The 22,311-nt window shown below is 48.8% G+C and overlaps 2 protein-coding genes and 1 long non-coding RNA gene across 4 annotated transcripts; 1 reads left to right on the forward strand and 2 right to left on the reverse strand.

The window, feature by feature from the left end:
• Positions 1 to 1,934: 1,934 nt before the first annotated feature.
• On the reverse strand, positions 1,935 to 11,517 carry NOL9 (nucleolar protein 9). 2 transcript variants are annotated; one of them, XM_090024233.1, is made up of 12 exons: positions 11,139 to 11,517; positions 10,843 to 11,059; positions 10,558 to 10,685; positions 9,823 to 9,961; positions 8,688 to 8,784; positions 8,031 to 8,128; positions 6,584 to 6,745; positions 6,052 to 6,346; positions 5,301 to 5,412; positions 4,796 to 4,973; positions 3,365 to 3,498; positions 1,935 to 2,277 (listed from the first exon to the last, which is right to left on the reverse strand). In XM_090024233.1, exons 1-12 carry the CDS (start codon positions 11,463 to 11,465, stop codon positions 2,164 to 2,166), a joined length of 2,001 nt encoding a protein of 666 aa, XP_089880359.1. In that variant the 5' UTR covers positions 11,466 to 11,517; the 3' UTR covers positions 1,935 to 2,163. The 2 variants fall into 2 exon arrangements, with proteins under 2 accessions (XP_089880359.1, XP_089880358.1); XM_090024232.1 differs by having other exon boundaries at positions 1,935 to 2,280.
• TAS1R1 (taste 1 receptor member 1) lies at positions 11,494 to 20,015 on the forward strand. Its single transcript, XM_090024227.1, has 6 exons — positions 11,494 to 11,849; positions 12,721 to 13,027; positions 13,512 to 14,294; positions 14,783 to 14,995; positions 15,294 to 15,414; positions 16,849 to 20,015. Exons 1-6 carry the CDS (start codon positions 11,620 to 11,622, stop codon positions 17,778 to 17,780), a joined length of 2,586 nt encoding a protein of 861 aa, XP_089880353.1. The 5' UTR covers positions 11,494 to 11,619; the 3' UTR covers positions 17,781 to 20,015.
• Positions 14,301 to 20,148, reverse strand: LOC149854718 (uncharacterized). The gene is made up of 3 exons (XR_016438725.1): positions 20,010 to 20,148; positions 15,169 to 15,318; positions 14,301 to 14,785 (listed from the first exon to the last, which is right to left on the reverse strand). It is a non-coding gene; the product is annotated as an uncharacterized LOC149854718 (long non-coding RNA).
• Between the last annotated feature and the right edge of the window lie 2,163 nt (positions 20,149 to 22,311).

The raw sequence follows: 22,311 nt of genomic DNA on the forward strand, positions 1-22,311 counted from the left end.
TGCCCCTTGCCCCCCGCACCCGGGCGGGGGAACTGCAGCATGGCCCATGCCCTGCCCACGTGGGTGGTGGATTGAGGCACCAGGTCAGTTCCTGTGCGGAGCTGGAGGAGCCCGGCTCAGAAGCACTCTACGTCCAGCTGCCTCCTCACTGCAAGGCAGCGCCAGCTCCCCCGGCCAGTCTCACCCCCGGGCACTGCGGATCTCCGGGCCCGGCCGCCCACGCGCGAGGCCCCAAGGGGGCCACTTCTCACGTGCTGCTGGGGACGGGTAGAGCCACTTGGGATGGGACGAGCCTGCACTGGTTAGTCCCGAGCAGTACATGGCTCCACCGCTGCTTCTGCTGGCTGGTGCAGACCCAGCCGGCCTCCACCCATCCCCAGCAGCACACGGGGACCCGGTTCTGCCCAGGTGGGTCCTGCAGCACCATGTCAATCCGGGCATGGTACCGGCAGGCCCCAGGTCAGCCCCGGCCTAGCCCCTTGCCACCAAGGGTCAACCTGGTTGTAGCCAAGCGGCTCCTGCAGCACCAGGTCAACCGGGGCACGCATGCCATGTCAACCAGCACCATGTCAACCCCTGCAACTTCATTTGTGTCAAAGGTCACGTGACATCCCTTCCTGATATGATACCACTTCCTGTGAGGTCTCTGAATATGGCTCGCTGGCCCACTGGGTGATAAAAAGTTCGTGATCTGGCCCCACATTCAAAAAGGTTGGACACCACTTTTTTAAAGGGTTCTTGGCTGGAGTCTTCTCTGGAGTTTTGGCTGCAGGTCTTTCTGGAGCCTTGTCTGCTTTTTTAAAGCAAGTGTCCAAGGAAATTTGGACAGATGTTCTCCAGGGAGATGGGTGATGCAGAGAACTTGTTCACTGGCATGATGTTGCATCAGATCAAGCATTGTAAGTCAAAATTGATGTCATAAAGCTGAAACAGGGTGTCAATTTATAAACGTTGCAAGTGCAAAACGTTGTAACTCAAAACTTTGCAAGTTGAAGACTGCCTGTATTGCCATTCACCTTTCCAAGCACGACTGATTCAGAGAAAGCTTGGTGGCACATAAGCTAGATGGAGCAAGAGTAAAATGGACAAATGCTTTCAGGGTTTAACAATAAAAACATGCTCCAAACAAACCTGATAGCCAAAACAAGCGAGGATAAAAAAGTTTCCAAAATAACAACAGGGAGAAAGTGCTGCGCCTAAAAGCTGTTGTGTGTTGCAATGCATTTAGTGAAGACTTGAGGACAACCTATTCACTGCAAGCTAACAGTTAGAACTACATTGTATTTCGTGTTTCAGCCCTGATATTAAGAGCACTTTCTCAGTATTATTTTTCAGGAGCAAGTATTTTTGGAGTAAATCTCTCCAGCTAACGTATCTGCTACTAATAGAACAATTTCATCTTTATGCTGGCTTGAACAAAAGATGCCATACAAGCTGATTAAGCTCATGGCAGACATTGCCGAAGTTGGTTAATAATTTCTTTCTAGATTTTCCTTTTTAATAGCAAACATCATTGAATGATATAAGCACTGTTTTCAACCCACTGTACATTCAAGGCCACAGCATTTGACATGACTCAACCCCCTCTAGTGGCCATATGTAGCAAGTTATTACCTTTGACAAAGTTACAAAACATTTTTTTTTGTAGATGATCCAGAGATATGAACTGGATATAAATTCAGAAACAGTTCATCACTGTAAACACCAACAGCAAGGAAGAAATTTGGAGTGCCACAAGATTATGAGCATTTCAGCAGAGAGAACTGTAGTTGGCCAGAGAGCTTAAAAAGCCAAACAGAGGAAAGACTCCTTCCACGACTCCCTTTCCCTACAACGCACAGAACACTGGAGAATTTCCCCTAAAATATACCCTACTTGGATAGTGGAGCGAGCTGCTCTCTGTATGTGGGGATCAGTGAAGAGTTTGAAACAGATAACTCAAAACTGATGTTTTTAATAGACGTTTACTATAAAACACAGAAGTACATAACAAAAATATAAAATAACAACACTGGAAGGAGAACGTGACAACATCCCAACTGGACACTCCATCTTCTTCATACAGTCTGTGCTGCAGCGTCTTCCAGGAATAGGCCAAGTTCCTGGGCATGTGACTTGCCTCTTAGTGAAAGAAGTCCTGCAATGGAAGGCTTCGAGTAGGGACTATGGCCTGCTATATTCTCTTCTCTGGAGGTGCTTCTTCATTTTCAGCTTCCCCGCTCCTGAAATTTGGTAATTATACTCAGAAGTAACATATGGGATCTCCCCTTCGATGCCCTGCTGAAACACACAAACAGGAACACAATGAAGACACCATGGTGTCTGAGCATTATTTCATTTGCACAGACTGACTGTATCAATTTCCCCACTCAATAATCTCTGAATACAGCATTTCTGAACACAGCTCACTTTGCAAAGTCTTACGCACTTCCACTTGTCAGTTTAAATATTTTAACACCGCCATGCAGCACCCTTATAGGCTCGGCAGTGCTACGTTGGTTAGCACTACAGAAGAAAAAGACTTGGGGGTCATCATTGACCACAAGATGAACATGAGCCTCCAATGCGATGCTGCGGCTAGTAAAGCGACCAAAATCCTGGCGTGCATCCATAGATGCTTCTTGAGCAAATCCTGGGACGTCACTCTCCCCTTGTACTCGGCCTTGGTGAGGCCGCAACTGGAGTACTGCATCCAGTTTTGGACTCCACAATTCAAAAAGGATGTGGAGAAGCTTGCAAGAGTCCAGAGGAGAGCCACGCGCATGATCAGAGGTCAGGAAAACAGATCTTACGATGACAGGCTGAGAGCCATGGGACTCTTTAGCCTGGAAAAGCGCAGGCTCAGGGGTGATCTGATGGCCACCAATAAGTTTATCAGGGGTGACCACCAGGATCTGGGGGAACGTCTGTTCACCAGAGCGCCCCAAGGGATGACAAGGTCGAACAGTCACAAACTCCTGCAAGACCGTTTCAGGCTGGACATAAGGAAGAATTTCTTTACTGTCCGAGCCCCCAAGGTCTGGAACAGCCTGCCATCGGAGGTGGTTCAAGCACCTACATTGAACACCTTCAAGAGCAAATTGGATGCTTATCTTGCTGGGATCCTATGACCCCAGCTGACTTCCTGCCCTTTGGGCAGGGGGCTGGACTCGATGATCTCCCAAGGTCCCTTCCAGCCCTAATGTCTATGAAATCTATGAAATGATTTCATACAAGACCTCAGGGCTCTAACCAGCTAAGAGCTGTAAGAGTGCTGATGCATACAGGCTTCAAAATATGGTACATGTAATGCAAGGAAAAGCAAAAGCTATATCACATTTATGAAGATCTTTGCAGGGAATCTACCCATGCAAATGCCTCTTACCTGGTTCAGGAGGACACAGCTGGGAATGGCAATATTCCCAAGCAACAGGCAGTTCACTACTCTCAGGTTTTCAGGAGGCACTGGGGTCAGAATATGGTAAAGCTTCTTCTCCATCTCAACTCCTCGAACAATTCCTTTAAAACACATTAAAAATTCAGTCAGAAACCTTCTGCAGGCTGTAGTCATTGAACAACTGAAACTCTCTCAATGGAATGATACTTTCCTAGTGCAGTAGCTCTCATTTAAACAAGAATCAGGCTCCTGATAAGACTGGTAACAGAATTTTTGTGCAATTTTTATTTGTAAGCTCTCTCATCTGTTCTGATCATGATCAAACTCCAAAACCCTAGATACTGACTCCAGGCTGATGCTTTCTATGGACAGTAACAGAATCTTTAGACTTGTAAACAACACAGCTGGTTACTTTTGAACAAAAATGAACATACTGTAATACAGCAATCAGGTGAAACAGCCAGAAGTCGTATAACACAAGACAAAGATGTAGATTCCAGTAGCAGCTTCTTTTGCTGTGAGTGATAACCAGGAATCCATGGAAAAAACACAGATTTTCTCTTTTTAAGGATTAAAATGTGGGAAACTGCGAGTTTCCCCTTGCAGGCTGGCAGGGGCTGGGGGGAAGGGGAGGAGGGCGATCAGGTAGGGGCCACCACATCTATGTGTGCACACATATGCACAGGGCAGCCAGGCAGCATGGAGGGCAGCTCCTACAACTCGGTCCAGGTAAGTCGGGGGTGGGGGGTGATTGAGGTCCCCATACTGAGGGAGGGTGTTGTGCTGGGGCTGGGGGCACTACCTAGCTGCAGTGGTGTGTGGGGCCAGGGGTTTAGGATCTGGGGCTCGAATGTGTGGCCACAGGGCTTGGCTGGGGAACAAGACAGAGCCAGAAGTGGCCTGTCTGGGGGGGATGGCTGCCTGCCACTGTGTGCAGTCTGGGGGGGCATGAGGAACATGTGCCCCCCAGACTTGGGGGTGGGGGGACTCCCAGCTCTGCTGCCCGCCCCGGGGGCCTCAATGGCTCAGCAGGCAGGACCCAGCACAACAGGGCAGAGCAGGGCAGGGTGGGGAGGCTCAGCTTGGTGCTGCTGATGGGAGCCCTGCACTGCCATGGTGAGGCGTTCCCTGTAAGTGAGAATAGGCAGCTAGGTTACAAAGTGGTTTTCTTTAACTGTAACCATTGCTACTGATTAAAATAAGACAGAGGTCTCTCAGCTCCCCTTGTAGTGGAAATAAAAAGTAGCAAATGTTTATTTTTACCTATGCCTTTTTCAAATTAATTTTGAAAGAGCAAATAAAGCCATTACTTAAAAATTAAAAGACTTATTTAGCCTGCAGTGCCAATATACAAACAGAAATGGGAATTTTGCATTAGCAGAAATGGGAATTTTACTTTAATTAAACACAGGGACTCACCAAAGCCCAAACAATCACAGACGGGTGTCTGTGTCAGCAAGACTGGCCCACCAGTTTGGCATCTGACCTCATCGGGTATCCTGCAGAGACCGACCCAGCTAGCATTCACTGAATATATGATGTGTTTAGGAGCCACATCTGTATGAATAACCCTGAGTGCAACAGCACTAAATGGTACCTAGAAAATAAACCCTTGGATTAGCTCAGCTCAAACATAGCTTGATTTTCAGACAATGCTAGTTTAATTGTTTGAAACACTGTCACAGCACACAATCTGAATGTGACACCCTGTGAACCCTGCGTTTCTGGCACACAACACAGAATGGCTGAGGATACAAGTTTTCTAGCACTTATTCTGAGATGCATAATATTTTACAATTGGATGATTGAGGTTTTACACACTACAAATGTTCTTTCCCACCACGAAACATTACAATGGGGGTCTTGCTTACTGTAAGCCAACATTATGAATGTATTCACCAAAACAGGTGTACGTTTCAATTACCTGATAGGGGACCAGACTGTGTAAAGGAAGCACTGATTTTGTTTCCAGAGGCTGCAGCTGACCAAGGTAACCCAACATTGCCATATCCCGTAGGATACTGCTATGGACCCGTCTAGAAGAACAAGTGCACACACATATACAAAAAAAAAATATATCAAGCAGAGATTAAAATCTGTTCTCTGGCAACTCAAAACACAAATACACTGAAGTGCACATTTCAGAACATGCCATGCAATGTTTATTACATCTAGTATTTTAGAGAGATTCAAACTTTAGTGTCTGTTCTTGCGACCAACTTACAGCTATGCTTTACTACCCAACAGTTCCCAGAATTCAAGTGAATTTCTTTTACTGTAAAAGAAATGCAGCACTTTTTAGATTTTAACTCTTCTCCAAGCCTGATGTACAGTGGCATTTTTTATTAGTTAGTTTTAAGAAAATGGAAGAAAATTGTTGGGCAAATTAGTTATCCCAGTTAAGTTTTATTAATCTATTTTCTATTGGAGGCTTTGACTATCCACCTGATATTACAAAAATAGGAGTCAGGTGATGAGATAAGAGACAAGGAACACAGTTTTCTGTTGCAATTGTTCTTTGAAAGCAAGTTCCCTCAAAGAACAGAGTGAAAGGATCAGGTGAGATGCTGGAGAAGCATCATTCTGTAACAACTATTCTTAACAAAAGGCTATGTTTATGAAACTCAATGACTCAAGCTGCTGGAAATACTCCATGGCAGTAGCTGTGTACTTACGCTTTGGCAGCATTGCCTGCTCCAGGGAACTTTGGTTTAATACACAATAATTTATGCCCTGGAGTCGATGCCTGAAAGTCTCTCTCTCCTTCACAGGACTGCCAATTCTCTGTTCCACCCATATCCATGCTCTTGCATGTGGCCTGCAGTTTGCCTTTAGTGTGCAAGCCAGCAGTGAGATGAATATACTCTGGGGTAAACTGAGGCATATCTTTAAAATCTTCTGCTGAAATCTGAACAATGTGACTTGGTGACAGCAGTCGAATGATATCAATCAGCAGAAGCAATCCAACACCTTTGGGAAAGGGGAAATAAACACTGTTTTCATATGGGTAATACAGTGACACCAGGGAAAAAGCTTGAGAGTCTGAATCTTAGTTACTGAAGACCTAAGACCAATTTTCACAGCATTAGTCACACCTCGTAGTCTCAATCAATATTAAAAAAATAAAAGAGCATTGCAGCAGGCATACTTTAGAGTTATACTGGAAGATTAATTCTGTAACTCAAGGCTAAACCTCTGCTGGCTCACCTTTCACCCAGCCCATGGTATTGATGACTAAAGGCACTTCCTTCTTGTAGGAATTAAACACATACTTCACTGTATCAATGTATCGTTCAGTATCCTGATCACAACTAACATCTCCATAATAGACCATTTTACGTGGTGTTCGCTGATGAGTGAATGGAGGACCTGAGAAAAAAAGTACCAGAAGATGAACAGCAAATGCAAAGAGGCATGTCAGTAACTTCAAAGAGCTGCCATGAAAAGTCAGCAAAAAACCTCATCTCCTGAAGCACATAATGGGTCCCTACTTCTATACTGAGCTCTCTTATATCTCATGGGAATTACTCCCCAACATCCTGCATCAAAATGTGCACACTGTTTTGGAATATGACACTTTTTATTTAAAAATAAAGTTCTCTAGCTATTCCAATGCACTTGTCTCAGAAAATATTAGAGAGTATCAGAGTTTGCATGTCTGGGTGTCAAAAGATATAAATCCACTATCATGTTTTTAAACAGTAGAGTTTTCAGAACCTACGGTTTATAAATAATTTACTATTCTAGAAGGCAACTTGAACGGCATTTAGTTTAGGGGAAAAAAAGTAAAGAAGAAACATGCTATATTGTAACAACAGAAGAATGGTGCAAGTTAAAATGCCATTGTGTGAACATGATAATTTCTTCCCTCCTTTATGAGAGAACAGCCGAAGTCAAATACCCATTCAAAAAATAGACCAATCTTACATTTTGATGGCTGGGTACCAATGAGCTCTGAAGACATGAAAGGTCACACCTGCTGGCTGACATTGCTTGCGATTTTTTAAACAATATTTTTCCGCCTATTTACCCTCCAAAATTATCAAGTTCTCATTATTAAACCAAGTTGAGAAATGGAAACAAAAACCCCACAACACTGCGCACACAGATTTCTTTAAAGCACAAAGCCTGAAAGAAATTGTGTGCTCTTTTCACTTCCAATAGATGACATCTAGGACTTGTATCACTGTATCTGCCCATCCTGCAAACACTATTACTTCAGTGAAGTGTAGAAACACTAAGTCTTACAGATGGGAAAATCAGGCAGAGCAACACAGAGATTTAAGAGCCACAAGAAATCTATGCCACAACTCATTTCTGTAATGTCACAGTTCAGCACCTTCTACATAAGAGATCCTCCTTCCCTCTTTCTCTCAAATATACGAAGGAAGCTAGGAGGATAACATGCTTTGTACTTCTGTTTTTGGGTTTTTTCTTTGTTTGTTTTTTTAAGAGCTATCACCTTGCTGGACTTCAGTCCCCTGCTGCATGAAAACAATTGTTTTTCTTCCTTTTAACCTTTGGTAGAGGGACTATGTCTTTTAAGACATAGAAATAAAAAAAAAATAATGCATAGGTTAGGTTAAGAAAGCAAAATAGACTTCTGATGATATTAAAAACAAAGCAAGTTACATACCCAGAAAAAATTACATACCCAGAAAAGGATCTGATATGTTCATTAAGGACACGCAGCCAGGTGGTGTAAACTCTGTCTGTCCCAGATCACACTCCAAATACTCAACGCAGGGGAGGCTACAACAGAAGCCCAAGCATCAGTGCCTTTTTAAAAAAAAGAATATGTGGGGGAGAATCTAATGTCGATGGCACGAGGCACCATTAGCGGGACTTATATGCACTAGACCTGTACCAATCCAGTCTGGAGAAGTGACTGCTAAATTGGTTCTAATCAGAGGGGAGATCAACAGAGACCTCAAAACAAAAACCAGTTTTATTTTACACACACTATAAAAAGGCAAAAGACTAGTTTCATCAAGAAGCATGGAACACTGGGTAAGTTAAAACCTTCAGCTTCAAAATATTCCACCTGTAAAACAGATTCTCATTCAGCCTTGAAGGCTGGTGGCTGAAAAGGTTTTGAATACTCTAGGGAACATTCAAACTAGTCAGGCACCAGGAAGAGATTAAGTAAATATGTTTCAAATAAGTAAGGTGAGGCTAAAAATTTTAAAATCCCAAACCTCATTATTTACAAATAATCATGACAGGCATTTTTCTTTTGTCAAAACCATAGTATGATGATTAATTTAAAATCTTACGTTAAAAAACAAACAAACAAAAAGACCTTACTCACTGATTCAGCAACAGGTTAATAAGGTATCTGTTAAATGTTGACTTTCCAACACATTTTGGACCACACACCAGAATGACAGGGACACCATCATTTTCCTCTGGAAAAACAAACATATCATGGACAATGACTACGAATTAATCTGATGTGTCCTGTTAGAAAATTAACTGTATTTTAATTTTTTTTCACTTGGATACTGCAATCAAATATTTTCATGAATAGCAGTTTTGTGAAGTGGAAATGTCTTGCTTCTGTTCTTCAGGATAAATAAATTCAAACATACGTATACGTATATATAGATACACACCGTATCTGTCTATAAAGCAACAGATTTGCACTAAGTGAGGCATCAACTTAATGAATATCTGTGTGTGTGGCTACAGAGCCCTATTTTTTAATCACTGTCCCTTCAGCACTTTCACTTGATACATTCATATCTAACAGTCCTGAATGCTGACTGAGAAGAGAACGGATGCTTAGAAGGTTGCCATGTTCCAAGACCTCAGGACCTCAGTGTAAGTAACTTAGTCCCACCAGGAAATTCCTAGAATGCAGCAAAGGCAACACAAGTGAAAGCTACTGAGGCCCTTTTCTTGAGTAGAGAATGTAGTCCAGGGTTCACTGCCCTGCAAATGGGTGCTGATGATGGAAGCATAATATATTCTCACCTTGCTCCTCACAGTCAGTTTGTTGTTGTTCCACACTCGTTTGCTCAGCATTCTCATGATACCTGACGCTTTGCCAATACAGGTATTCAGTTCAGCCTCCAGAGACAGGCTGTTGGTACGTACATTGATTTACACTTACAAAGAGAACTACAGTTCTTAGATTAATAAACACTAGGTATCAAGTCTAACAAAGGGATAAAACCAACATAAAATCAACCCTTTTAAATTTTGCCTCAGTTCTGGTAGCAAATCAGCAGGACACTTTAGAAGACAATATTTTGATTACATCAAAATGAGACAACTGACACTCAATTCAGCTAATGCAAGATAAAAAACGCTTTAAAGGAACAGGACTTAAGTTCTACCGTTTCCAGGCCCGATTTTCACTGGCTTCAACTTATGAAACAGTCAAGGTTTTGCTTTCTTTGAACAACTGAAAAACTGAACATCTGTCAATTTAATGTACTCACCACGACATGCTTGGACTAACTCTTCAATCGCCAGGACAGTACTCTCTGACACAAGCAGGCCACTCTCAGGATCACATTTTAAAATGCCAACAGAAGCTAGAGCTGCATCCTCTGGTATGAAGCAGGGCACTTTTTGTTTCTGGAAGTCAACAAGTACATCTGTAAACAATGTTTTAAGCAGCAGCTTATGTAATAGAACATGCAAAATAATTAATCTACTGCTGTATTTGCCCAGATTGTGGCATCATGCTGTCACATTACTGACCATAAATCAGTGGGAAATCTCAGCCCCACAATCCACACTTCCCTGAAAGTTAATCTAAGATTCATTTCTAACATACACTTTTACAGTTATAAAATTTTTACAGTTCTATTAAATGCTCTTCTTTTCAGAGCTGTGACAAATATATATCCTCTTAAAACAATTATCCTGGGTAAGTTTCATCAGATAATCAGAGACTACAACCAGACTACCATAAGATCACACCAGAGAGTGTTAGTCAGTATTTACACTGTTAGGTGTGCAAGCACTTGCATGTGATTTGCAAGATGTACCCAAAGATTTCAAATAGGAATCCATAGTGTCAAAAACATTCTGACCGGTCACCAAAAGAACTGCTCTCTTATTTTTTTGGTAATCAAAGAATGAGTTGAAAGCCACAAGCAGACATTTCCCAAGAGGTGCCCAGAAGCTAAGGAGACTGAACCCTGCCAAGACAGCAGATATGCACATACCTTTGATCTGAAGAGGTGGGCGAAATCTGGGTGGCTAAGGATGAATCTTGTCACTGGGGTGTCCAGACGCTCCAACAGCACCACCGAACACGCTGGGGCAAATCGCCCCATGAGCTTACGCCTTGCATCTGCAAAGGGACGAGGTCTCTCAGACCCTGCCCTGTGTCGCCCCCGTGGGAGCTGAACACCAAAGCAGAGGCCTTGGGCCCCGTGCGGCCATGAGCAGCCGAGGATGGTGGCAGAGACGAGACCCCCGCAGAGGGCCCAGCAAGGCGCAGAGCTCACCGCGGGGCACGCCGTGGTCCCGCAGCGTGGCACGCGCCTCCTTGCGGGCCCGGGGCCGAGCGGGCCCGGTGCGGCGCGACGCCTCCACACTGAGCGCGCAGTGGGTGAGTGGCGAGAAGAGGTCGTAGGCCGGCTGCTCCGGCGTCACGGCGAAGCCCAGCACGCGGGCCGAGCCGTACAGGCAGCGCAGGCGACACCTCCCGGTGAACGTCAGCCGCTGCAGGGAGAGAGCGAACAGGGCGCTGAGCGCGGGGCGGCGGCACCACCTCCGCCCCGGGCCCGCGGCTCGCACGCACCTGCTCCGGCAGCAGCAGCACCGCCGCGGAGCTCTCCGTGACCTGCACCGCGGCCGAGGGCTCCGGCTCCGGGGACTGGGCCGCCGCCGCCGCCGCCGCCGCCCGCCCTCGGCCCCGCCCGCCCGGCGCCGGCGCCAGCCCCGCGGCCGCGAAAGAAGCGACGTAGTCGCGCCAGACGTCGCGGCCAGGCCCCGTCCGCCATTTCCGCAGCGCGACGCCCGTGGCCCCCTGGCGGCGCGCGCGGCCCAGGCGTTTCCGCGCGAGCGGCAGGCGGCGGACCAGGGGCGGGATTGAGGGCGCGCGGCGGGCGGGCAGCGGCGCCGGCATGGCAGCCTCAGCGCCTCCTCCCGTTGGGCTTCCCCCAAACCTCGCGACAGCGGGGCGGGACCCACCGCGCCGTCCCAGCAACGCCGGCTCGCGAGCTCTCGCGAGATTTCCATGAGCCCGAGGGGCGTGGTGCTGGCTCCGCCCTGCTGTGGAAATGCCGCGGCAAAAGCGGCTCTGTGGGGGACTTCGAGCTCAGCCCGCCCTCTCTCTCGCTGCCATGCGCGCCGTGCTGCCGCTCCTGCTGCTGCTCGTGGCGTCGCGCTGTCGGGCGCCGCATTGCCCCGCCCGGTTCACGCGCCGCGGCCACTACACCGTGGCGGGGCTGTTCCAGATCCACGTTGCGCCCGCCGCCGCGGCCCGGCCCGAGGTGCAGCAGTGCGACAGGTGCGTGGCGGCGGGGCCGGCCCCGTGCTCGCGGGCGGGAGGCGGAGCACGGCTCGCCGAGCCCGAGGGGCTGCGGTGGGGCCGCGGGGCTCAGGGAAGCCGCCAGCAGTGCGGAGCCGGCGTCTCTAGCTGCGCGGCTCGCCGCCGCCTTTCAGCCGTGACACGGCTCGCTAAGGTCCCGCCACAGACTTGCGCCTTGGTTTTCCCTTTGCCCTGTTCATCCCGCCCCTTCCCATGTGCTCGCTGCCCCGCAGTCCTGCTGCCCGCCTCTGTCCCTCGGTGAGAGCGGCCGTCCCAGACTCGTGCTGTGGTACGTGGGGGCCGTGTTGGGAAGCCCCACAAGTGACAGCTCCCTGATGCTGTGCTGAGGGACTCCCATGGATATGGTGTTTGCTGTGCAGTCAGAGCAGGGTAGCAAATGTGCTCCATGGGAAATTGTCCACCGGATGATGCCAAGGGTGATAGTGAGGATCTGATTAACAGGCAAGAGCTGACTTTTGCACTGTGGAGCAGTGTACAAAAGGAGCCTATGTTGTTTGTGCTGCTAGTCCAGCTTTCTTCCCTTGTAGTAAAAGTTAGGAGTCATTATAAACACATCACGTTGTCAGTGCACTTTACAAACAAGGAACCAAGCAGCCAGCATACAGATGTGTAGAAACAGAGAGATGTTCTGCCTATGGCAGTCAGAGTGCCTGCACTGAAGCCTGTTCAGACTCCAGTCTCCCTGCCTCCCAGGACTCAGTGTGTCAGTTTGACCACAGTAGTGTGCAAGGCACTGCCCAAGCACTCTAGTGATTTGACTCCCACCAAGCTGATCCATGAAGTAATCCCCTCTCAGATGCCCCCTTCAGTGCTGTCTGTGTTTCTGCAGAGTTGACACTTTGAGCAGCCATGACTACCAACTTTTCCGAACCATGCGATTTACCATTGAAGAGATAAACAATTCCAGCAGCCTCCTCCCCAACATCACTTTGGGCTACGAGATCTATGATGCATGCTCAGAGTCTGCCAACATGTATGCAACACTGGGTGTCCTCGCCCAGAGCATGCGGCGCCGTGTGGAGATGATCAGCAACTTTTCACACTACCAGCCCAGGGCTCTGGCTGTGATTGGGCCACACAGCAGCGGTTTTGCCCTCACATCTGCAGCTATACTGAGCATTTTCCTCATGCCAGAGGTAACTACAGCTCCTCTGGAGTAGTGCCAGATGTATTGTAAAGAGGGACAGTAGCCCTGGGGTGATTATTTGGTTAATAATGATGACTGCAGGGAGTAGCTGTAGTTGAGAGGAAGCAGTTGGACAATAAGAGCTCTGTGCAGACAAGGCAAACCCTACATTCTTTTGCAACAGCTGGGACTAAAGCTCAGTTGCACTCCCAGCCCTAGCACTACAGGCTTGTGCAAATCCTGCAGACAGGGATGCTTTCTGAAAGTATCTGTGGTGACAGTGCTGAGTGGCACAGCCAGCCCTTCCACGGCCCAAATACCTGTTCTTACCCCACCAGGGCTAACGCTGCTCAAGTGAGTTCCTCCTCAAGACACTGCTGAGTAGCAACCTGCTTTGCCCTGCTTGGTACCACCACTAGGTGCCATTCCCTTTTATCGCCCTGACTGTTGCAGCTCAGTGAAAGCAATAACTCTTTCCTGTTTCCCTTCAACAGATTAGTTACGAAGCCTCCACAGAGATACTGAGCTTGAAGCATACCTACCCCTCATTTCTACGTACCATCCCCAGCGACAGTGTCCAGGTGGAAGCCATGGTGTTTTTAATGGAGGATTTCAGGTGGAACTGGGTTGCCATGGTTGGCAGTGATACTGACTATGGTAGGAAGGGGATACAGACCTTGTACAAGGCAATGACTAAGCGTGACATCTGTGTTGCCTACCGAGGACTCATCCCTGCAAACAAGAATGCCAGCAGCCTAGAACTGAAGAAGATGGTTAGAGATATTGTAGGCACCAAAGTCAACGTCACAATCATCTTCTCTGACAGACGCAGTGCCAGGGTCTTCTTTGAAGTAGTAGTTCAGGAGAATGTGACAGGAAAAGTCTGGGTGGGTACGGAGAACTGGTTGCTAGCCCCACTGGTCTCAGATGTCCCTGGCATCTACCAGGTTGGTACAGTGATTGGAATGTCAGTCAAGGATGGCCAGTTTGCAGGAATGCAGGCCAGTGAAAATACCCAGCCAGCTGCATGTGCCTCTGATCTGGGGGCTAAGTGGTGGGATACTGGGAGCAATAATCACCTTAACATCAGTGATACTGGCCCAAGCTGCAATCAGCTATGCACACAGTGCCACTTGCTCCCTCCTACGTCTGACCCTCGGGCTATGAAGTCCTCCTACAATGTGTACTCAGCAGTGTATGCTGTGGCTCATGGCCTGCACAGCCTACTGGGCTGCAACTCGGGAGCATGCCGCAAGGACGAAGTCTACCCTTGGCAGGTGAGTGCAAAACTAAACTTGCCCTCTTCCCCCTGTCCACACTGGGGTGTGAAGCTTCACTCTGGCAAGCCTCTGTAAAGCCTAGCTCACAACAGGCACGACTGCTATGCAGACAGACAAGGGGCTGGAAAAAAGAGGGAACACAGGGCTGTGGATGCATCAGAGGAGAGAAGATGAACTCATGTGGTTCTCAGATCTGCAAGCCAGGCAGTTGACAATAAGATTTGTGTGCAGATCAAGTTTTAGCCACAAAACAATTCCAGCAGTACTTGCTAAAGGGTCCTACTCTTCCCTGGAAAGATGCAAAAGAGATGAAGGGGGCTCCAGTGACCAGGGTACTAATGTGGGAGACATTAGCCAAATCCTTAACCATCAACACTACCTAAAGCTCATTCAAAATCAGTGGTGCTTAGCTGCCAGATTTGCCCTGACCTGAAGGCATCTTGTGCCATAACAAGGGACTCTTCTTTCTGCTTCTTTGTATACAGCTCCTGCAAAAAATCAAGCAAGTGAATTTCAGCCTGCACAAGAACTGGGTATACTTTGATGACAACGGGGATCCCATAACTGGCTATGACCTTATCATGTGGAAGTGGACTGGCTCAGCCTGGTCTTTTGATACCATTGGATCTTTCAGTCGCAACCCCAACAGGCTGAGCATTGATTGGGACAGAATTGTATGGCACACTGAGGACAATCAGGTGCCCAGAGCATGTAGAGGGGGGCAGGGTACTGGTACTGAAGAGTATTTCTTGTCATTCGGAATTAGTTCTTGGAAGATGGCTTTGGAGAATAGGTCCCTGGGAGGTTGGGGGTGGGTGGCAAAAGAGAGGCTTGGCCTCACTTCTGCTATTATGGTTCACTAGTTTCACACCTTCCAGTCACAGCTGTATTCCCCAGGCTGGCAACTGGTTCCTGCCCACAGTAGGTGGGGCTGTTCAGGCTGCTGGCAGGCATTCAGTTCCTTGTAGGTCTGACATTTGCTGGGCTCCCACCTAGGTTCCTGCCTCCATATGTTCCAAGCCTTGTGAAAGAGGAGAGAAGAGGACACAAGTGGGGATTCACCGCTGCTGCTTCGACTGTGAGGCCTGCCCAGCAGGAACTTTCCTCAACAGGAGTGGTCAGTACAGCCCCAAGCAGCTTGTCCTACTCTGCCCCAACTACCCCCACCCCTCCAATCTAGCATGGTGTGTGCCTGGCTTCCTACTCATCTGCTCCTCTTCCATGCCTACTCTAGCTCCTGTGTTCTTCAAAGTCCTTAAGTTTGCTTTTGCTCTTCTCTGTCCAGAATCCTCTTCCTCCTCCTCATTCCCTCTTTCTCCTCTTGCTGTCCCAGTAACCAGGCTTTAAGATGCAAATATGCCAAGTACAGGTTGTTCTCTGGCTTCCCCACTTGCATAGTCCTTCCGAAGGGCTGCTGTGGTATGCAAAACCCAGCTTTGCTCCAGCACATTCTTGGGGGGCTATAAATCTTGTGGTTTGATGCAGCCAAATGAACAGGTGAGATTAAGCCTATGAGATGCTCTTCTCCTTCCTGCTCATGGTGAGGTTGGGGAAGGGAAGGCTTATTCAGCAGCTGCTGCCTGCTCCACATCCTATGGGAGGAAGAACCTGCCCAGAGTTGTCTTTGTCTCCAGGGAGAATGGAGCAGCCCCAGATGGCAGCAAAGTGCTGATGCAGAGTTCAGTTGGTGGTTGCTCTGGGACAGCAGGAGTGGTATGGAAATACTTCTGTCCCGGGGGGCCTTATGCTGGCTGCAGGACAGTCTGCCTAGTGAGCCAGCTGCACAAACAAGCCCAAAGCAAGAAACATCTTTGGCCCCTTTGTTCTGCACTCAGAAAAAGCAAGCAGGCGTGCTCTTTCCCCAAGGGCTCAAGGCCCAGGCAATGGGGAGGCAGCAGTGAAAATTATCTAGTGCCTGCCCAGATAATTGCCCTGCACCTAGAGAGCAGCTGCTACAGATGTATTCCAGGCTCTGGGGCTCTTGCACTGCTGAAACCTTGAAGTGCCTTCCCTATCCCAGGAAAGAATCACTGCAGTGCTCAGTGCAGTGCCAGAGCCAGGACACTAGCTGGAAGCCACAGGGCCTATAAGCCCCATTTCCCAAGTAGGTCCCCAGGAGCTGTGCCTGGCTGAGGTGGGCTCTTGCAGAGAGAGCTGCAAAGACCAGAGGATTTCCTTTCACTTGCCTCAGCTGTCTTTGCACAGGACTAGCCAGGTCACTTGAGTTGCCGCTACTGTCCCAAGGCTTTAGGGTCTGTTACCTTTCTGACTGGTTCCCTGAACTGTCTCCTGGAGGCTGTGCACACAGAACCCATGGCACTGAGGACCCCAAGGCATTCTCATGTCACCCAAGGACCCCAAGCACCTTCTCTGTGCTGCAGGACAGCTGCTGCATTACTCCCCAGAAGCAGCTGCATCTCACTGATGGGTGGTACACTGTTCACTAAGCACCAGATCCTTTTATGTGAGGTGTTCTAGTAAGGTAGGGTGTAACTGGCTTACTGGGTTTCTGAAATTCATCAGTTCTTCTGTGGATTTCCTTTCTCTACAGACCTCTACACATGCCAGTCCTGTAAGAAAAGTCAGTGGGCCCCAGTGCATAGTGAAACCTGCTTTGAGCGGCATATTGAGTTCCTGTCCTGGGCTGAGCCTGTTTCCTGGGCACTGCTGACTGCCATCACCCTCTTGATGCTGCTCCTGATGAGCACAGCCATCATCTTTGCACTGAACACCACCACACCTGTGGTCAAATCTGCTGGTGGCAAGATGTGCTTCCTCATGCTTGGTGCTCTGGCCTGTGCCAGCAGCAGCCTCTACTGCCACTTTGGCAAACCCAGCTGGCTAACATGCCAGCTGCGCCTGCCAGTATTCTCCATCAGCTTCTCCATCTGCCTTTCTTGCATGGCTGTCCGTTCTTTCCAGATAGTCTGCATCTTCAAGCTGGCTGCCAAGTGGCCTGCCCTCTATGAGACTTGGATGAGACACAATGGGCCCAACCTGTTCATTGGAGCTAGCACAGCTGTCCAAGTGATGTTGAGCCTGGCTTTGCTTGTGACCAACCCCTCAGTACCTCACAAGGACTATGAGAGGGTTGCAGAAGTCATCCTTTTTGAATGCTCCCAGGAGAACTCTGTGCTTGTCATGTTCGCAGTGTTCTACAATGTGCTGCTCAGTGTCTGTTGCTTTGTCTTCAGCTACATGGGGACAGACCTGCCTAAGAACTATAGCGAAGCCAAATGCATCACCTTCAGCCTGCTCATCTATTTCACCTGCTCCATTTCCTACTTCACCACCTACAGCATCTACCAGGGCAAGTACCTGGTGGCCATGAATATGCTCTCCCTGTTATGCACCCTTGCTGGGGTCTTTGGAGGCTACTTCCTCCCCAAAGGCTACATCATCCTCTTCCGAGCTGATCTCAACACCACTGAGTACTTCCAGATGGCTATCCAGAGCTACACCACCAGGAGGAGCTCAGCCTGAGCTGAAGAGGGGATGGAAACCCTAGGGTTGTACCTCCCACAGCAGCCCTGCTTTTGGCCTCTGAGGCCTCCAGACCTCTCACTTCCTTGGCATGATGGGGAGGGCATGACTCAGAAGCTAGTACAGCAAGCTGAACTCAGCTCTGCAGCTTCTTTCTACCCTGACCACAACAACTGACCTGCCAGCCTGGGAGGTGAGAGGGGCTGGAAGAAGGCAGGGGATGGTTACTGCAGGGAATGCTCTGTGTTGCAAGAAGTAGCTACTCTGAGAACAGCAAGACCAGGGCTGATCAATGTACTCCCAGCTTTGTTATTCATGCTGTCAAAGCCCCATGGCACCTTCTTGGATAGAGCACATGTTGCCCATCATGGTCCTTCACCTGCCCATTAGGCTTAGTTCCTGCAAATCAGAAGCTTGGCCCCTTCCTGAAGCCATGTACAGGAACTTGGCAAGGCTCCAAGGTACAAGTTTCTGCAGTTTGGTGGGAAGAATGTGGGAAGGAGTATGGGTGCAGAGCACCTGGGCTAGCCCAGCCAGGGGAAAAAAATGTTCTTCCCCACATTGGTCTTTGCTTCTCCCCAACATACAAGATGCTCCCAAGCCTACCCTGAAATTACTGTACCAGCTTCATGACTGCATCATCTCTCACCCTGTGCTTGCTGAGCCACAAGGTCACATGTCAACCAATGCTGTTTGCAGCTTAGCTCTCATCAGGCTTGTCCTTTCCAGCATTTCATGGAGTACCCTTCTCCTTTGCATAGGTTTCTTATGGCCACAGGGTGGCAGCACTGCCCACAAGTTGCCTGGCTTTGGTCTTGCAGGCCACAAGCTGTGGAGACAACAGCAGGCATAGTCTTTCTGTGTAGGAGAACAGGAGTGACAGGGTAATGCTCCACTGCAAATAGGGCAATGGAGAAGCATAGCTGGAGGGTACTGATACTGTGACCTGGCTATTAAATACTCATGCCCAGGAGACAGAGCTTCTCTTCCTTTTTGTCTCTACTTAGTGGAAGGAATGACTGGAGCGGGAGGTCCCTTCAGGCTGGAACAGGAGGCCAGTGTCCTGTGGAAGTGAGCAGGGTGAGGTTTGGAAAGCAGATAGACTTTTTTAGGTCAGCAGGAGCTCTAAACCCAGAGCAGCTGAGAGGCTCTTTAGGAGGTTGGCTGGTTGGTCCAGCTTGCCAGGATGCTGTGACCATGGGCCTTGTCAGTTCCAGGTGGGCAGAGAAAGGGTGCAGTGATGGGCTAACCTAGGATAAGTCCCTAAGGCCCCACAACAGTGACAGGAGTTCAGGGATACTGTTGCTCAGCATCAGGCCCAGAGGCATACCGCAGCCCATTTATTCCTGCAGGACACTGAGCAAGTAAAGCTGTTTCACTCCTACTCCCTGACAAACCAGTCAGTCCTCTGTTACACATCCAGAAATTAAACTTTTATTTTTAAGCTGCAGGTACACAGTGGAAGACAACACCCAAGTGTCTCCCCCCAACACCTACACACAGCACCTAAAGAGCCAACCCCAGTCACTCAAGTTCCCCTAACCTCACCCAACACTTTATGTCTAGGGAGGTAGAAGAGTCTTTCCCAGGCTCCAAGCTAAGGTTCTCAAGGCTTGTTTGATTTGTATGGGAGGCTAAGAAGAACTAGGTTTCTCTCTCTCAGGGGTCCTCCAAGGATAGTCAGAGACAAAGTGCTGGCTGCCACGTATACAGGAGTCTCTTTCCAGGCCAGAACTCCAGTGATAGTCACTGGGGATGGAACTTTCATGTGCAGAGGTGCAAGGAGCTTGGCCCCAGGTGAAGAGGGGCAGAGCCTCTTTCTTGTCCTGTGGCACAGGTCTAGGCAGCACCATCTTAACTGGAAGTCTGTGTTCTCAGCAGTTTGTTTGCTGCACAGTATTCAGGAACACTTAAGCAGCAGTGTCAAACACAGCCACTCCCGGGGGAAGGACTCTCTGAACAGGTCAGAGATCTCCAACCTTTCCCCTGCCTCAGTGACATGACCTCCTTGCATTGCTGGGGCATGGACATTATGCTGCTGGAGAATCTGACGGGGAACTGAGCACCATGAGACCTATTGTTCTGGGATGCAGAGGCATGCACCTGGCTTAAGCCCCGCCCCAGTGCTGCACACCTCCCTGCTGCCTGTTCTGGGGATGGACAATGGGCAACTGATACTGGATTTCCCCATTGGAAGAGCTAGACATGTGACCACCAATGGACACTCACCCAGCCCATGGGGGCATGGTGTCAGGATCCTGCCGATGCACCCAGAAGGCCTTTCTTCTCTAGTCTGAGAGGAGGCTGCTGTCCCAGAGGTCTTTGTGCAGCAGTCTCTGGAGCTCTTGCTGATCCATCCCCAGCTCAGTTTCTCCCTATTGGAATTCTTCACCTCCTATGGCAACAGAAACTCCAGTCAGGAACTGCATCAGTACCTTGGGTCATCAGCCTACTTGCTGTATTCCCCAAGATAGCATGCCTCTTCTGTCACCAATCTCTCCCACATGCTGCTGACTGGTGCTTCTCCTAGGACTTCCCTGCTTAAGAGACCATGCTCATGTGTAGCAGGCTCCTTTCCCTGCATAAGTTCTGCAGGGCCAGCTCCAGCTGTTCTTGGGATTCTCTCTCCCCTCAATTCTGGTTTTGGCAACTGTGGAGCAGATGTGAGCACAAGTGCCACACCAGAACTAGCTGCATTTCTATGTCACAGAAATGATCCCTGAAGTTTCCTGGCCAGGGGATATCAAGCTCCTGATGTACATGTGTAAGTATTAGGCAGTGTGCTACCTTGACACCTGACAGCTTCATTACATCTAGACCAGCAGTGCTTGGCAGCCACAGCCAAGAGCAGAGCCCTGTCAGTTGCTGGCTGCACAGCCACTTAGCAGAGGGCAGTCCCTACACCAGCACATTTGCAGTCTAGCCAGACAAGGCAGAGGAACACTGGGAGAGGAAGTTCTTAGTCATCAGCTCTGCATGGTCTCCCTCTCCTTGCAGGAGCTTTTCCACTGCCTGTTTTGTGGCAGGTCCCAGGCTCAAGCTGGTGCCTCTGCTCAAGTGCAGTGAGCAGGCTCCACAGGGGTGCCAGGCAGATCTATCTTCCAGCCAGGCCCAGCTCTTCATCTGCCACCCAAATGCACAAAATGGGTTGATGGCATGGGAAACAGAGCAACTGCTGCTGTAAGCCAGCTGCCCTTCCCCACTGGCACCTGCTGCTGGATGCTTGATCCTGCCAAGGGCTTTGGAGTTCTAGAAGGGAAGAGAGTTGGATTCATTAGAGAGATTTTCCTGCTGTCACTTGGGACAAAAGCAAAAAGAGCAGGAAAAAGCCAAAGGTCTCCTTTGCCTGCCAAGTCCCTGGCTAGGTTCTATAGTCCTCATGCAGCTCAGTGAGGGAAGCCTGGCTTGCTGTGCTACCAGGAGTCACGCACATCACCTACATGGCCTCGGAGCACATCCCTGGGCAAGCACAACACAGTCCTCATTTTCAAGTCAAGAAAATGGAGGAGATGCAGGGGCCCAAGGCCAAAGTCAGTAGCTGGTGCCTCATTTTCCTAGACCAAAGTAAGTGCTCTCTCTACTCAACAACATTACCAGGAACACTTAGGGCAGGGCAGCACCTGTCATGTACACCTCTGTATTCATCCATCCCAGCAAGGCAGCTTTTCTAGAGTCCACCTAGGTTAAGTGTCTGGTTCTGCTAAATCATGCCCCTGACAGTGTTCTGCAAGAGAAGAAACAACTACACTCATTAGCTGATCTTAGATCGAGATTGCCTTTTTATATTTAATCAGATCCTAATTATCCAAATGCTATTTCCTTGGAAGCATTCATGATTACAATTCTTCTGGGATTAGCCAGAACCTGTTTACTAACAGGCAACAAAGACCCCTTTACTGAACCCTACTCACTGGAGTACCTGCCTGCTCTTAGACTCTTGGAACTGCAGGGTCTGTATGCCTGACGATGGGTGACTGCGCTCAAAAGCTTGCTAAGAACTTTTTTCCAACTACTCAGTTGTTCTAGTAAAAGATATCGCATCTACTCAAAGAAACTTGCCTGCCTTGGCTCCACATATGCAGCAAGCTAGGCTAGGCACAACAGGTGCCCACAGAACTTGTTTCCCCAGCAATAAGCATACAATCTGTCTCTGCTCACCCTCAGAACAGGAGAGAATCTGGGCACCTGCAACTAGGAAACGAACTTCTTTGCCCAAGCCAAATTGTTAATCTGTCATGCAGGAGCTTCTCTGTGGCACGATTTTTAGTCAATCTGCAGCCCTCCTGTTGTGGAGCCTACTCAGATGGAAACAAAAAGAGGGCCAGAGGAGTGAACTGGTAACCCCACCTTTTACATTATGCATCCCTTAGCTGGAAGGGATAGCTATTAGGCACTTCCCAGTACCAGGAAAGTAAACTGGTTTCTTGCCCCTCAGAAGAGCCAGGTAAACCCAGCTGGCTGACACATGCAGGCAAGTTCCAAAAGGACCTAAGAAACCATGGCCCCCCTGGAGGCATGTCAGGGTCCAAAA

The sequence above is a fragment of the Crocodylus siamensis genome, chromosome 12 (assembly GCF_052110815.1).
Source record: "Crocodylus siamensis isolate JL-2025a chromosome 12, ASM5211081v1, whole genome shotgun sequence".
Taxonomy (NCBI): domain Eukaryota; kingdom Metazoa; phylum Chordata; order Crocodylia; family Crocodylidae; genus Crocodylus; species Crocodylus siamensis.

Coding starts and splice junctions, on each gene's coding strand:
- NOL9 (XM_090024232.1), bottom strand. CDS start 11,465: ATGCCGGCGCCGCTGCCCGCCCGCCGCGCGCCCTCAATCCCGCCCCTG. Junction 9,962..10,557: donor CCCACCTCTTCAGATCAAAG/GTATGTGCATAT, acceptor GTTGACTTCCAG/AAACAAAAAGTGCCCTGCTT. Junction 2,281..3,364: donor GCTGTGTCCTCCTGAACCAG/GTAAGAGGCATT, acceptor TGTGTGTTTCAG/CAGGGCATCGAAGGGGAGAT.
- TAS1R1 (XM_090024227.1), top strand. CDS start 11,620: ATGCCGCGGCAAAAGCGGCTCTGTGGGGGACTTCGAGCTCAGCCCGCC. Junction 11,850..12,720: donor GAGGTGCAGCAGTGCGACAG/GTGCGTGGCGGC, acceptor GTGTTTCTGCAG/AGTTGACACTTTGAGCAGCC. Junction 13,028..13,511: donor GCATTTTCCTCATGCCAGAG/GTAACTACAGCT, acceptor TCCCTTCAACAG/ATTAGTTACGAAGCCTCCAC.